At 42.5% G+C, this 16,394-nt stretch overlaps 1 protein-coding gene across 1 annotated transcript; it reads right to left on the bottom strand.

Annotated features, from left to right (window-relative positions):
- Positions 1-9,259: 9,259 nt before the first annotated feature.
- On the bottom strand, positions 9,260-14,897 carry LOC136755421 (uncharacterized). The gene is made up of 4 exons (XM_066711992.1): positions 14,517-14,897; positions 12,597-12,757; positions 12,230-12,332; positions 9,260-11,760 (listed from the first exon to the last, which is right to left on the bottom strand). Exons 1-4 carry the CDS (start codon positions 14,725-14,727, stop codon positions 10,295-10,297), a joined length of 1,941 nt encoding a protein of 646 aa, XP_066568089.1. The 5' UTR covers positions 14,728-14,897; the 3' UTR covers positions 9,260-10,294.
- Positions 14,898-16,394: the final 1,497 nt, after the last annotated feature.

The following is a 16,394-nucleotide window of genomic DNA, read 5'->3' as shown; positions in this document are numbered from 1 at the left end:
TACATTACACAAACAGTCCAGGTCAGTACAGTATTGTGTGAAAACAGACTCTCACTTGTGACAGCATGTGGTTGGTGGATCTACTGATGTTAAAGCATTAGCTCAGCGGGTCTGTAAGTGGATTGAAGGGAGACTTGGACTGGGGGTGTTGGTGATGTGGGAGTTTAGGAGCTCACAAATGAACAGACTCGCACTCACAGATACAGCGCAGTTCTGTGGAGCACAGTTCACTGTAGTAAGAGCTTTGGGTGCCTCTTAAACACCCACAACTGTGGGAGCTTTGGAGAGACTCATACACTATCCTGAGAAAGAGAGGAGATGGGAGGGAGGGAAGGAAAAAGGCAATTAAGGCAATGACTAATTGTATGCTTGACTGGACTATATGTACATTAACATTGGGGAGAAAGGCTGAGGGAGAGAGAGGTTCATAAAAAGGTTAGGAAACTGAAATGAATCAATGAAGTGAAAATACGCTCTTACACTCTTGTGTGTGGTTTACTGCCATCAAGCCAGGTCCAATCTGAACCAGTATTCTTACTCAGACCCATCCAGTAGAGATAACCTGTCTGTGTTATTTTCTGTAAAAACTCCTGTAGTGTGAGAGAGAGAGAGAGAGAGAGAGAGAGAGAGAGAGAGAGAGAGAGAGAAAGAGTATGTAGCTCATGCATCTCTCTGAAGTCTTCAGGAGTCTGAATGTTCTGTGGTGTCAATGAAAGTACAGAATAAAAGACTCATGCATTTGAGTATTTGACTCAATCACATTTGAGTCATTGTAGTATATATTTTTTTAATAGTTGTATTCTTATTCTGTAATTATTAGTAGTTAGCAGTAGTAGTTTTAGCACTATGATTATAATGACTCTCATTGGTGTTAGCATGCTGTCCTCACCAGCTCCTCTCAGTGATGGATCACTATGAGTTTGGCTCCCAGACTCGAACAGAACTGATTGGCGGAGTTCTAGTCTCTGCCCTCAATGGAGGTGAAGTAGCAGCTGCCGTTACTGCTCAGCCCCTTTGTCCATCCCAGAGAGCAGATTGCACAGGGCTCATCTGAGTATGCGAGATAGACAGAGATACACCGAGAGGGACACACAGGAACATGCAGTGAAATGCAGACATGCACAAAAAGAAAGAGAGTGGCACACAAACAGATAGAGATTAAATCACATAGATTAACAGAGGTGGACATTCTCTCTCTCATTCTCTCTCCCCCCCACCCACCTTCCTTACTTCTTTGCCCAGTGTTAGGGTCCACACACAACAGCTCTCCGAGCCGTCTCATCTTTCCCCCCATCCCTTCCCTCCTCTTTCTCCCGCAGCTCTCTCAGGCAGCTCTTCAGCTCTCTCTGTCTCTTTGGCACTGTGCTGTCCCAGCTTGCAGTGGGCTCTTCCTTACCTCTTCTACTCCCCCCTGCAGAACAACACACTCCAGTCAGTCGCTGTATCAAATCAGTCAGTGCAGCCAGGAAGTTTAATTACTGCCCAGACAGACACATAGAAAGGCTTTTAAAATGCGTGACAGTCCACAGTTGATATACTTCCACCCCCATTGCTTTGCCATCCACACCCTTCTGTAATCAACTAGGATCTTTAAAAAGAAGGATCTCTTCTATCGTTCTTGCTGTATCTGTACATTCAGCAAACACAGCCCCTTTAGAATAGGTCAATAAGATGCTGAATATCACTTGCTGGTGTTATTTGTGATGCTGTTCAACACATCAGTATTTCTTTCTCATGTTTTCAGTGTAAATAATGCAAGTAATGGAAATTCTAGACTGTAGACCAGAGCTGGTTTTAGAGCAGGGTGATTTAACCAAAATAGGAACACCTAGGGCCCCAAGCACTACCTACCTACTACCTATGCTTGTAATGTTGTCAACAGACAACATTGCAGATTTAACCATGGGATGTATCATTAATAGTGAATGGGAACGGTGGCAGGCAGGGGTTTTAGTGCTTTTTTTTGCTTTCCAAACATATGATATTCAGGGGACCACTGACAGGTTGTACAAACCACACAATGGACACTTTTGGGCCGATATAATCGCTAGGCAAATTCAACCTGTAATGATGGAGCATACCTAAAATAAAGATATAAGTAAAGAGATAAGTGACTCTTATTTTGGAAATATCATACAGAAGCTGCATGGAGAACAAAGTATGTGATGTAATTGCTGAGTTTATTAAATGTATTAAGAACTATTCAATCTAATGGCTTGTAATTCAGATCACTACCACCAGGCTTTACTGTATTGATGAATACTATACTTAACAATATTATTTTCTATACATACTGTAATTCACAATTTCACAATTTTTTCTTGCATTATTAATTCTGAAAGTAAATGAAAACAGATTCCCAACAACGGCGGTTCCTGTAGGAGCACATTGCCTCCACTTTTCCACTCAAATGACTTCAGCACCATCTAGTGGTCTAGTAGAGATATTACAACACATCTACATCCATAGAAGTACATTATTTACAGCTAGATGTAAATATGACTGACAGGACTGCAACGATATTTCTAAATATTAGAAAATTTTGATACAATAATAAAAAAAAAACCACCTGAAATAATTTGAGATTTTCATGACTTTCATAATCAAATAACAGATTATTAAATTCAACAGCATATTCAAAGACCTAAATATTAATAGTTGCAGTCATACTGACTAACATAAAATTAATTTTGGGAAGAGAAGGAAAGGCAGGTAATGGTTTTGTGTTTATGTACAGTGCCTTGTATTCAGACCCTCTCACAGTTTCACTTGGAGGAATTTATGTCATACGCAACCGATTCAACACATTTAAAGCAAAAACAAAAATAAATAAGTAATTTGAGAATGTGAAATAAAAATGAAAATGTCATGTTTGGATAATTATTCAAACCCTTTGCTGTGTGCAAAACTAAATTAATTCAGGTGTACAAAATTGCCTTAACGAGCTACACAATTAGTTGAATAGTCTGTGTGAAATAAAAGTGTTTTTCTCTTTAGTTCTTGACAACATTTACTGTAACTTGGAAGCATTAAAGTTTTGAAAAAATATATTTAAAAAATGTGTAGGAGGGTCTGGACTTCGCTCTATAGTTAATCAGGTGTACTGTCCCTTTATTTGCTATCACTAGACTACTAGACTAGATTATCATCAACACAATTCAAGAACAATTCAAAATATGGATAAGTTAAACACATTGTATCCATACTGTGAGAAGAGTGCATTTAATAAATAAATGTTGATCTTTCCTGATTTTTTTTATTTTTAGTATATGTTTTTAACACTGAAATGGCTGTAAAGATGCCAATTGACTGGAAAAGGGTTAAAAAGGGAAGAGGGGATGGGCTCTGTAGTGCATAAACTGAATGGTCTCTCCTCTCATGCTAACTGAATCCATGTGTGTGTATCTATATACACTCACCTAAAGGATTATTAGGAACACCTGTTCAATTTCTCATTAATGCAATTATCTAACCAACCAATCACATGGCAGTTGCTTCAATGCATTTAGGGGTGTGGTCCTGGTCAAGACAATCTCCTGAACTCCAAACTGAATGTCTGAATGGGAAAGAAAGGTGATTTAAGCAATTTTGAGCGTGGCATGGTTGTTGGTGCCAGACGGGCCGGTCTGAGTATTTCACAATCTGCTCAGTTACTGGGATTTTCATGCACAACCATTTCTAGGGTTTACAAAGAATGGTGTGAAAAGGGAAAAACATCCAGTATGCGGCAGTCCTGTGGGCGAAAATGCCTTGTTGATGCTAGAGGTCAGAGGAGAATGGGCCGACTGATTCAAGCTGATAGAAGAGCAACTTTGACTGAAATAACCACTCGTTACAACCGAGGTATGCAGCAAAGCATTTGTGAAGCCACAACACGTACAACCTTGAGGCGGATGGGCTACAACAGCAGAAGACCCCACCGGGTACCACTCATCTCCACTACAAATAGGAAAAAGAGGCTACAATTTGCACAAGCTCACCAAAATTGGACAGTTGAAGACTGGAAAAATGTTGCCTGGTCTGATGAGTCTCGATTTCTGTTGAGACATTCAGATGGTAGAGTCAGAATTTGGCGTAAACAGAATGAGAACATGGATCCATCATGCCTTGCTACCACTGTGCAGGCTGGTGGTGGTGGTGTAATGGTGTGGGGGATGTTTTCTTGGCACACTTTAGGCCCCTTAGTGCCAATTGGGCATCGTTTAAATGCCACGGCCTACCTGAGCATTGTTTCTGACCATGTCCATCCCTTTATGACCACCATGTACCCATCCTCTGATGGCTACTTCCAGCAGGATAATGCACCATGTCACAAAGGTCGAATCATTTCAAATTGGTTTCTTGAACATGACAATGAGTTCACTGTACTAAACTGGCCCCCACAGTCACCAGATCTCAACCCAATAGAGCATCTTTGGGATGTGGTGGAACGGGAGCTTCGTGCCCTGGATGTGCATCCCACAAATCTCCATCAACTGCAAGATGCTATCCTATCAATATGGGCCAACATTTCTAAAGAATGCTTTCAGCACCTTGTTGAATCAATGCCACGTAGAATTAAGGCAGTTCTGAAGGCGAAAGGGGGTCAAACACAGTATTAGTATGGTGTTCCTAATAATCCTTTAGGTGAGTGTATATCCAGGGGTGTAGGTTTTGTTTCAGAATTGGGGGGGACACTTTCAATATTGTGTACAATTATGCTGTACACCTATGGAGCAAAATTAAACTTGATTTACAGGTTCAACTCTTAGATGTCAATAAACTAACAAGAATACTCTGATTATGAGCATCTTAAAATATCATAGTTATGGATATTTTAGGAACCCATTTACTTTTTTTTACCATTTACTTCTAAATATATATGACATAAAATGAGACTTACAGACACAGTCCCCATGACAATGACTGTGAGCAGTAAAACACACAGTCACTCTAAGAATGATGAGGACAGACCTTCTACTACTGAACTGGACTAGAGAGAGAGAGAGAGAGAGAGAGAGAGAGAGAGAGAGGGATGAACAGAAAAGCCTCTACACAGAAGGCAGCATAAAAAAAAGACAAAGACAGGTTTAGTGTCTCAGTGTTTTTCTATGCAGAAAACATTAGATAGACAGGGACAGTCTCTTTGTCTTTACACACGAGGCAGAAGACAGATAGAGACACAGTCTTAGAGACTCACTGGGCTCTCTTTGCATCTCCTTTCCGGTCCCTTTCTCCGTTCTCTTGGTCATAGTGTCGTACTCATCCAGTGGGCACGCCTGCAATGCCATGTAATCCCTGTCCGGCTCCATAGGTCTCAGAGAATGAGCTAACAGAGAGTACAGAAAAGATTTTAAACAAATTCAGTTTTTTACAGACACAGCAGTTGTTTTGTTTGTTTTTTGCCTTAATTAAATTATTGTATTGACTTTAAGGTACTTCTTGTGCATTTTCTCCTGTCCTCCCTAATTTATTGTTCAGCCTCTTCTCTGCCTCTCATTTACCTCTCACTCCAGAATCTTGCTAAACTACCTCTCTCTCTCACCTTAGCACCTTTCTGTCTTCCTCTTTCACAACACACTGAGTCAAACTAGACTGAGAGAGATAGAGAGTGGGGGGGTGTAAGTGTCAGTCTTTTTCAATTTGACGCACTTGAATAGGAACCAAGAATCAAGTGTGTGTGTGTGTGTGTGTAAGTGTGTGTCTGTCTTTGTAATTGCATTTGTGTGTCAACATGTGTCAGTGTGTATATGTGTGTCTATGGAAGTACATTCATGTGAAATCCCTGAAATGTCAGAGATGCAGTTGATGTTTTTTGTGTGTGATTTTTGTTATTTTATTTAAGGTGGTAACACTGCTAATGACTTTGAATACACCAGGAAAACCATGGGAATTCAACATGCAGTTCCTCTGAGGTCTGCTGTTGATCTCATGTATGAAACCCTAACCACATCCCTAACCCTAACCCTGATCCTCGTCCTCTTATGCATGTGATCAACATCAAGAGCTCAGATGAAGTGGATGAGGAATTAATTAGTTATTCCTGTTGTTGTCATGCATGTGTTCATTTGGAACATTTGGAACATTTGGGCCGATTACTGTATTGTGAGCTACAAGGTTTTTAACAATAATAATAGCCATTAAAATAACTATAGCACCTTGTTCAATCACACAGAATCTTTCTATTTTTCTCTCTGGTCTGAATGAAGCGAATGCTCTCCACTACAGCTGTGCGCTACGCTGCTATTTTTGCAGCAAGAAAAGAACAACGGAGTAACTGACGGTCAGAGAGAGAAAGCAAAAGAGAGGAAACCACTAAACAGCACAAGCATGCCCTTGATGATGTTACAGCAGTACTGCAGCTCCCATTACAGCAAGGACAATACCAGCGAAGTGCCATTACAGTGTGGACATTGTTATTGTCCTGCTGAAAATTTTTTTTGTTTGTTTTTTTGACCAAGTATTGATTCAGCTTGGCTGACTCGAGCAGGTTTTCCTCTAGGATTCATCTGACTTTGCACCCTCCTTTTTTGTCTTTTTCAGTAATGGCTGCTTTCTTGCCACTTGCCCACACAGGCCAGCTTTCTGTATTGGGACTGGGATATTGCTGATGTATGAACACTGACTCCCTTCTCCCTGCTGCACAGTGGCATCCCTAACCACTCCTGCTTGCTGCTCAGTTTGTAAGGGTGGCCTGATCTCAGCAGTGACTGGGTGGTATAAAGCATATTCCACTTCAAGTCATATTCAACCACTTTGATTATGCTTTGAGACCATAACACTAATCTGGCACCTGAACTGATTTAGGGTTGCCGTAGTAAAGGGGTTGAATATGGAGGAATTGAGAATCTTCCAATTGTCTTTGAAAATCTAACATTCACATAATAACAGCATTTTTCTAGCTTTTTATATTTAACACGTGCATACTTATGCATACATTTATTTTAGACTGAGCATTTGTGTCTAATTTCTGGCAGTACTGTGGTTCGCTGTACTATTCTTAATTCCTGTTCTTCACAGAGGGCCAGTAACTGTTGCTAAGAGTTCAGCACTCTGAGACTAACCGCTTCTGTCTGTCCGAGCCCCTCGTCAAAACTCACCCGCAGTTCAGTTTGACCCTCAAGCTTCCCCCGACTATGAGTTTTAGAGAGTAGCAAATTGTGTAGTTGGTGCCCTAATGAACTGGGATAGAAAACAGTCACTTCAGCCATTTCTATTTCCGCTTGTTGAACCAAATGGCCTCTCCTAGACTATATTAGGAAAATGAAAGTTCCCCATTATAAGTGTATTGCTTGTCTTTTAGACATAATTATAAAACATAACTATGAACAAAATGTATTCTAATAGAATGTTTTTTGAATTCTAATATTGTTCCTGTGGACGTGTCTGTTCATGTGAATGTGGCTGTACTCAGCTGTGTTCAGAGCTCCTGGGCTCCTCAGTGTCACTGTGTTGTACACATCCAATGTCTGGATTGAGCAGTCCATTGCAAACCTCTGAATCCATAGTCTTGTGTGTTCAGTTTTAGTACTATCTCTATAGTGTTGTGTGTTCAGGTACAGTACTGTCTGCCTTTATAAGGTTGTGTTTCAATTCACAGTACCATGTCTATAGTGTTGTGTGTTCAGGTAGAGTACTCTCTAAAAAAAGGTTATATGAGTGTTGAGTACACTACTGTGCCTACCCATGTAAAGGATGTCACTGCAGCGTCTCTGAGTAGTGTGTGTGTTCATATTCTCATGTGATCCACTGTGTGGGTTTGATTGTACAGTACATACACCACACAAACAAGTGTATGTGACTGTGTCAGGCCATGCTTGTAAAAAGACAACATTGATCAATATGTAAATATGAACAAATTAGATTTTCTTCATATGTAATCTCTCAATCTGACTGTATCACTGTATCCTGCTCTGCGTCATGTCTGTTACTATTGGTCTGTCTGTGTCTAACACCATCTCTGTGACTGGAGTGTATGCAGCTTCATCTTTGTGCAACTGAGACACAGACACACAATACACACACAACTGAGCCGGGGCATCAGGCACACACAGCTCTAAAACCAGACATTAAGTCTTCCAACACAAAATAAACACAGAGTTTTTATTTTCAACTCTACATTCACACAGCACCCAGCAGTTTCTACTACTGTCTCTGTGTATTCAATAATCAAAGAGGAAGAGGGAACGTTGAGGAGGTCCCAAAACTGAGCATTAAAGTTCAACAGAACAGTATTACTTACAAAATAAATTCTGAACAAAAATCGGTTTCTTTATCAGTATTAAGGTCATGCAGTCTTTGTATGTGCATTTTGTTTCCTAATTTATGTATTTGTGCACTGGCTACTCAATTATTTAAAATAATATTCTGGAGTTCTACTGTAAATGTCAGATCAACTACTACTGAAGAATATACACTGGATGCTGCTTTTAAGCAATCCTGATCTGAAACTATGTGTTACCAACAAGCAACAAGCAACAAATTGGCAATGGTTACAGAATGAATAATATTGCTCCATGGAGAAGCATTGCAATGTGCCTGCAAAAGTCAAAATGCCAAAACATATTGCATTCATGCATTATGACTGCAGATACAACAGAGGTCCTATACATTTGCCACAGTTGATTATCATAAATCAAGCAACAATTACAGAAAGCAGATATTAGAAAACTGTTTCTTTTGAAACTGTGCTTTATTATTAAATTTAAGTACAGTTTATTTTGCTCTCAATATATTGGTAGTACGTTGTTGCAGTAGAGTACAATTCTTTACTAATGCTGGGGTGGATGGAGCCTTATCACTTGACCAGTTCATTGAATTCTTCCAGTTAGAAAGTCTCCTTTGTCTTTCGTATGGTATATGAAACAAAGCACCAGCAAAATAGAGCCGGACACATTATATACTCAGGAGCTTAGCTTAGTCTCATCCTCAGTGACACTTCCCTCTGGTGGTGGCTACAAGAACTCAGGAACCCAGCTGATCAGCGTGTGCATGCTTGACTGTTTATATCGCCACACAGTAATAAATGTATTTTTCTTAGCCTTCACAGATTGTCTGTAAGAATGTGACATCAATATGAATTCATTGGCTGCAAGTTTTGTTAATTCACAACAAGGACTGCAGCATACAAGATCCCTGGATGTGACTATTCACATGCACCGAACCCCCGGCTCAGAACTGAATTCAATACCTTTGATTGACCACCGGAAAAGAAGTGAGGAATACAAGAAAGTTGTGGAGGGTGCTAATAAAAAACAAACACGAAAACGGATACATGAACTAATGTTTAAAGGTTTTATTAGTTGCAGTGAATCCTCTGCAAAAACACTGCAGCTTCAATATGATTAAAATGAAGTGCGCAAAGGGTTTGGCAATGTGCAGTAGAGGCAGGAACAGCGAATGGGTTTCCCTCATCAGTGTTTGGAATGTCTGGGTCTCAAAGATGACAGCACTTATTCTGTGCAAATTCGGTATAGCCCTGAATTGGAAAACCAATCGCTCACTATCTCTGTCTGGTGAGGAAACAAATATCTAATTTGAAGGTGGAAATTCTTGGTCTCCTATGCCCCTTTTCCAATGGCACAAGCCCTGAAGCAAGCCAGAACGTATCTGAGCTGGCCTGGTGTTTTTCCACTACAATATCCGGGCTGAGGTAAATTACATCAGACACTGTGGACGTAGAGAGTCGCGTGCCTGGCGCTGATAGTCGGGTTTTCAGATGACAACAATGGAGGATTCTGAGAGTGTGGTTGTTCTCATAACTTTGGTAATATTTTTTTGCTAAATGGAAGTGAAAACCAACAATAAGAGGCGAGACAAGCAAATTTGAGAAAGTACCAATTTGAGACTGATGATACGTGACGACGAGTTTTACAGTTCCCCTGGCCTGGTTCAAGGTCAGCGCCACAAAATTGCCAGCGGGAAACGTGCCGCACCGTGCCCACCTGGTTCCGGGTCTGGTCAGATATGCCAGTGGAAAAGGGGTTCAAATGACATGCTGCTTAGTGTGGTGGACAACATTCTTGTACCAAATGGCACTCACACATGAATCCCTTTTAGTTCTGAAGGAGGAGTGGGAAAGCATTAATTATTTACTGCAGAGTTTGAAGCCAGTTGTGCAGTACTGTTCTTTAGCTGTACAGGACCATGGCTGGAGACCCCTGCTGTGCTGTACCGTACTATAGATCTCCAGCACCAGACTTCAAGGCATCACTGCCTTAAAACAAGCTTCTCGACATTTTGAGATTCACAGAGAAGAACTAGTTTCTTCGTCTTCACCTAGTTGTAAAAGTCGCCACCATCATTTTCATCCTCATCATTCACCCCCGAGGAAAGCTCCAGTGTTCCCATCGTTGGGCAAACCCACACCTTGGAGAGCATGCAGCCTCTCCCTCTCGCCTCTCTCTCTCTCCACCACGTGGCTTCTCTGGTGCCTCCGGAGGCACACCAGGCGGATGAAACTCTTGCCACACTGTGCGCAGGAGTAGGGACGCTCTCCTGTGTGCAGCCGCAAGTGTGTTTTCAGGCTGTTGGACTGGTTGAAGCTCTTGCCGCAGTAGGGGCAGCAGTAGGGCCGCTCGCCCGTGTGAATGCGCTGGTGCCTCTTGAGGTTGCGCACGTGACTGAAGCTTTTCCCGCACTGGCTACAGCTGTTGCGTCTGTCACCTGCAGCCGCCCCTGCCGAGTTAACGTGGGAGCGCTGGTGGGCCCTCAAGCTGCCCAGGCTCAAGAAAGCCTTCCCACACTGGTGGCAGATATGGGATCCTTCCTGCTCCTGTTCCTCTTCTACCTCTTCCTCTTCCTCCTCCTCTTCTGAGTGTTCCTGCTGGTGTGTTTCCAGGCTGGAGAGCAGCTGGAAGGTCTTCCCACACCGGGCGCAGCCATGGGATTTGGCTACAGCAGCAGCCACAGAGTTGTGGATCTGCTGGTGGCTTTTCAAACTGCCCCACCCAGAGAACGTCTTCCCACACTGGCTGCAGCAGAAGTCTTCCCCTCCAGCCACGGACGCCTCCACTGCCTGAGTGCAAGGATGGATTTTAAGGAGCCAGGCCGAGGCATAACCCTTCCCACACTGGGGGCAGCGGTTGTAGGCGGAGGAGTTGAGCGCGTTCTGACTCTCCAGCTCAGGGAGGGTGGTAAAGGAGCTGAAGGAGGCAGGGAATTTAGAAAAGCACGCTGCCTGTGGCAAAGAGTCTTCTCTGGCAGAATAAGGCTCTGCTATCTCCTTCAACTCGCCAGAGACAGACTTTCCCCATCCTGGCTCGTCTACCATCTCCAGATCCTGTCCATACTGCTCTCTCTGATGCCACTCGCTATCCTCGAGCTTCGTCTCTCCCTCCTCTTTGACCCATACAGAACTGGGACCACCTCCCTCTGGATCCCCATCCTGGACCCCTGAGCTGGGCACTGACAGAGCAGCATCAAAGTGCTCCAGTCCATTCACAGTGTCTAGGCCTGGCCCTTGGGTGTCACTGGTGTCCAGGTTGCCAGGACTCTCTGTGTCACTTGTAGTGCCCAGAATATCATCTTCATTATTATGAATATTATCATTATCAGTATTATCATTATAATTACAGAGCCCGTCTGCCACACAGTGAGATACTGGAGGATTGAGAACACGCACCCCAGGCCCGGGCTCTGCCGTGGACACAGCCTCCAGGCTCTGTCTGCTCCTCCGCTGCTCAGCAACCTCCTGTCTCCCCTCCCTGGCGGTGGGCTCTGGAGCCCCCTCAGTGGGAGCCCCCTCAGCAGCAGCAGGGCGAGCACTGGACTCAACGGCTCCTGGAGAAACACATACGGAGGAGGAAGGATTGTTTTCCTTTTGTATTATTCATTTATTGTTATCATTTCACAATATAGGTGACACTTATGTACGAGGTTTATATCTAATTCAGCAGTATTACCAGTATGCTAGTAAAAACTATACCCCTGAATAGCCCACAATCAGCAGTTCACCAGATTAACCAAAAGCCCAATATTAGAACCCCACTAATAATAATAATAATAATGATGATGATGATAATAACTACGCTTGTCCCCGAGTGCCATCTTTGTGGCAGTACTCTTAGGTACCTGAACATTTATAGAAGAGTAGATACAGTGATACTGTACGTGTCTGAGGCAGATAGATGCCTCTGGGCTGTATATTACGTTTTGAATAGGAAGGGTTTAAATTGTAGATGTGTCATCTGCTGTAATGTTTGACTTTGATCGATCAGTTCGGCGACACATCGCTGCATTTCAAACTCACGGATCAACAGCTCTCTCTGCAGCCTGGTGCAGTCTGCAACCTCCTCACATCTCTCCTGTTTGATCTGAAGGCCTTTGGACCTCTGTTCCACTGTGTCTGCAGACTGGGACACAAAAGAGTTTTTTTATTTTTTATTCACTGTTGTTTCACAATAAAAATGGTCTTGCTTCTTCAATGTGCGAGTAGTAGGAGTAGTTTGTGTACATCAAAGGGGGGAAATAAAAATTGAAATTCAATTTCAATTTCACAAAATGTGAAAAGGTGCAGGGGGGTGAATACTTCCTATAGCCACTGTTTGTATATTTATTAGTCAGCCACACAAGTGTTTTGTATCGTGTCAGGCAGTATGTATACACTGATCGCTGACCTCCTCTTTAATGAAGACAGAGTACTCCTGCTGTTCAGTCCCGTCCTCTCTGATGTACACCGGACAAGGTGGCATGTCCCTTTGGGCAGATGTCCACGGGCTGGGGCCCCAGCCAGGCGCAGACACTCTCTCCACAGTCCGAGGGAGTCTCTTCCTAGCGCCTGAGCAGAGACAATACTTTGTGTGAAATCAGTCATCAAAAAATTCAGCCTAGTCAGCCAATGATACAATATGACATATTTTGAATATATAGGCTATGTTGTATTATGTACACTCACCTAAAGGATTATTAGGAACACCATACTAATACTGTGTTTGACCCCCTTTCGCCTTCAGAACTGCCTTAATTCTACGTGGCATTGATTCAACAAGGTGCTGAAAGCATTCTTTAGAAATGTTGGCCCATATTGATAGGATAGCATCTTGCAGTTGATGGAGATTTGTGGGATGCACATCCAGGGCACGAAGCTCCCGTTCCACCACATCCCAAAGATGCTCTATTGGGTTGAGATCTGGTGACTGTGGGGGCCAGTTTAGTACAGTGAACTCATTGTCATGTTCAAGAAACCAATTTGAAATGATTCCACCTTTGTGACATGGTGCATTATCCTGCTGGAAGTAGCCATCAGAGGATGGGTACATGGTGGTCATAAAGGGATGGACATGGTCAGAAACAATGCTCAGGTAGGCCGTGGCATTTAAACGATGCCCAATTGGCACTAAGGGGCCTAAAGTGTGCCAAGAAAACATCCCCCACACCATTACACCACCACCACCAGCCTGCACAGTGGTAGCAAGGCATGATGGATCCATGTTCTCATTCTGTTTACGCCAAATTCTGACTCTACCATCTGAATGTCTCAACAGAAATCGAGACTCATCAGACCAGGCAACATTTTTCCAGTCTTCAACTGTCCAATTTTGGTGAGCTTGTGCAAATTGTAGCCTCTTTTTCCTATTTGTAGTGGAGATGAGTGGTACCCGGTGGGGTCTTCTGCTGTTGTAGCCCATCCGCCTCAAGGTTGTACGTGTTGTGGCTTCACAAATGCTTTGCTGCATACCTCGGTTGTAACGAGTGGTTATTTCAGTCAAAGTTGTTCTTCTATCAGCTTGAATCAGTCGGCCCATTCTCCTCTGACCTCTAGCATCAACAAGGCATTTTCGCCCACAGCACTGCCGCATACTGGATGTTTTTCCCTTTTCACACCATTCTTTGTAAACCCTAGAAATGGTTGTGCGTGAAAATCCCAGTAACCGAGCAGATTGTGAAATACTCAGACCGGCCCGTCTGGCACCAACAACCATGCCACGCTCAAAATTGCTTAAATCACCTTTCTTTCCCATTCAGACATTCAGTTTGTAGTTCAGGAGATTGCCTTGACCAGGACCACACCCCTAAATGCATTGAAGCAACTGCCATGTGATTGGTTGGTTAGATAATTGCATTAATGAGAAATTGAACAGGTGTTCCTAATAATCCTTTAGGTGAGTGTATATATGTATTTATAGATGTATTGCCATATATACACATACATCTAGATTACTTGGGGTTCCCTATTCTACAATAACAAGTATGGATCATTGTTATATAATAATAATAGTTATAAGATCGTATTATTATTATCATTATTATTATTATTATTATTATTATTATTATTATTATTATTCAAAGACATGTTTAAGCCTGATTTATAGATCAATTATGAACAAAAAATATAATTACTAGTAGAGGTAATATGTGAACTGTAAAACTGCATCATGGTGCTACTTTTTAACTGTTTGGCACCATGGGTCTGTCAAAAACAGCAAGTCATTCTGTAACGGTCAACATCCCCGCACACACACTCATAACACCATCTGCAGACGCACAACAGCAGGCGCGTCGTAACGGGGCAGATACAGCCCTGCGCCTGCGCTCACCTGCGTGCAGCCCGCAGCCGCGCAGCTCCCTCTCCCGCAGCTGCAGCCGCGCGCGCAGGGCCTCGTTGTCGCGCCGGCTGCGGCAGAGCTGCGCCTCGAGGCTGCGCACGCGCCCCTGCACCAGCTGGCCCACCTCGCGCACGGCCGCGCGGAGCAGCCCGTCCAGCACGGAGCTCAGCTGCGCCTGGAACAGCGTCGCGCCGGCGCACATCGCGGAGCCGCGGCGGCGCTGAAAGCGGTTCGGACGCGGCCCCTGCGGCCTCGGCGCGTTGCTCGTCGTGTGTGGCAGCTGGAGGGTCCCGGGCCGGCGGTCTGTCGGGTGTAGGGTCGGCGGTACAAACACACCGGGACGCCGCTGTCTTTCTGCAACAGTAAACAGTCTTCCTGTGTCGTGCAACCACTAATATGAGCGCACAATATTTTGTGGTGCTGTTGTGTTTGTATGTACTCTCACTTCTGATTGAAAACACAGCTCCTCCATCCCATCAGCTGTCCCCGACAGCGAGCGCACAATGAGCGGAAATGTGCATTACTGTGCCTAGTACACCTACTGTCAAACTAACTTCAGTTCAAAACGCAGAACTCGATTGACAGTCATTTTCTCTAAAGGAAATAATCGTGGAAAGCTTTTCTTTTTTAATATATATATTAATCTGTCCAATAAATTATATGATACGCACCTGAATTTCTCTGCCAGCTGAGCAGCCGCATATTGTCGTGTGCGTGTTTTCTTGACAGATGACGGTAAGTATATGAACGCTGCTGTTAAAGGGATAACAGATCCCTGTACAGATGTATATATTGTGATTATATGCTGTATTACATTTAAACTATATGTATTACACCCTAATACAAACTATGAAATTACTGTTTACTGTATTATATAATCATCTAATATTCAATGTCTGCAAATTCTGTGATAATGTAAGCTGAACCTGGCCATCTTTATGGAAAACATTAATTATGAATGTTAATAATGTGATCAGTATTTACTAAGAATGAAGTCTGGAGAAAATATCAAATCTGCAATGTCTGACGAGCAATATCTCAACATATGCAAACCAATCAATATTGAAGAGAATGTCATCAGGTATTAATGTGAGTGATATATACAGTAGATTTTAAATATGATACTTCACAATCAGCACAAAATTAGTTACATAAGATAAATTATCAGCAAAGCAAAGACTGATGAACCATTTCTGAAAGTATAAACTGTATAAATATCTACTGTAGGATGTATGAGATATGGTCCCACAAAATAAGCACAGTTGTCTAAATGACAGTGAAAATGATCAACACGGCCATTATCCTTAATTATCATTAATTTCTCCTAATTATCAAGAAATATGTATTTGAAAATAAGTCAGTTTTGAAGAGACTCTCCTCAAGTACTAATGTAACAAATCTAAGGAAAATCTACTGTAAAAGTATGATCTCTCAAAGTGGGCATGTGTCAATATTACATTACATAAATAGCTATATTTAACTATGAGTTTCTCAACATTTTCAAAGACTGATAGGTGGTCAGTGTGGCAGACACTTTGCTCATGTGCTAATATAATGAACTTCAAGAATATCTAAATTATTATTTTTTTAATATGATTCCCCAAAATGAGCAGAGGTGGCAACATTACAGAATTATCAACATCCATTTTTGGTCAATTGCTCAATATTTTCAAAAAATGTTAGAAAACTAGACCGTGTTGAAGAGACTCTCTCTCCTTAGATACTACTTCACTTTTTCAAGGTGACGAATATCCACTGTATGATCCCTTAAATATGACATCTTAAAGTGGGCACAAGTGGAAGAATTATAGGAGAAATTATCAAAACAGCAATGTTTGATCAACTTCTCAGCATGTTCTAAAAATATGT

The sequence above is a fragment of the Amia ocellicauda genome, chromosome 1 (assembly GCF_036373705.1).
Source record: "Amia ocellicauda isolate fAmiCal2 chromosome 1, fAmiCal2.hap1, whole genome shotgun sequence".
Classification (NCBI taxonomy): Eukaryota; Metazoa; Chordata; class Actinopteri; order Amiiformes; family Amiidae; genus Amia; species Amia ocellicauda.
Note: the sequence above shows the minus strand (reverse complement) of the source record. Positions and strands in the feature narration are given on the sequence as shown.

Bases quoted from the DNA above. Each gene is read 5' to 3' on its own strand.
- LOC136755421 (XM_066711992.1), bottom strand. From the start codon at position 14,727: ATGTGCGCCGGCGCGACGCTGTTCCAGGCGCAGCTGAGCTCCGTGCTG. The intron at 12,758-14,516 runs GTGAGCGCAGGC...GTCTCTGCTCAG, and splicing joins CGGCTGCGGGCTGCACGCAG to GCGCTAGGAAGAGACTCCCT. The intron at 12,333-12,596 runs GTCAGCGATCAG...TTTGTGTCCCAG, and splicing joins CTGTCTTCATTAAAGAGGAG to TCTGCAGACACAGTGGAACA.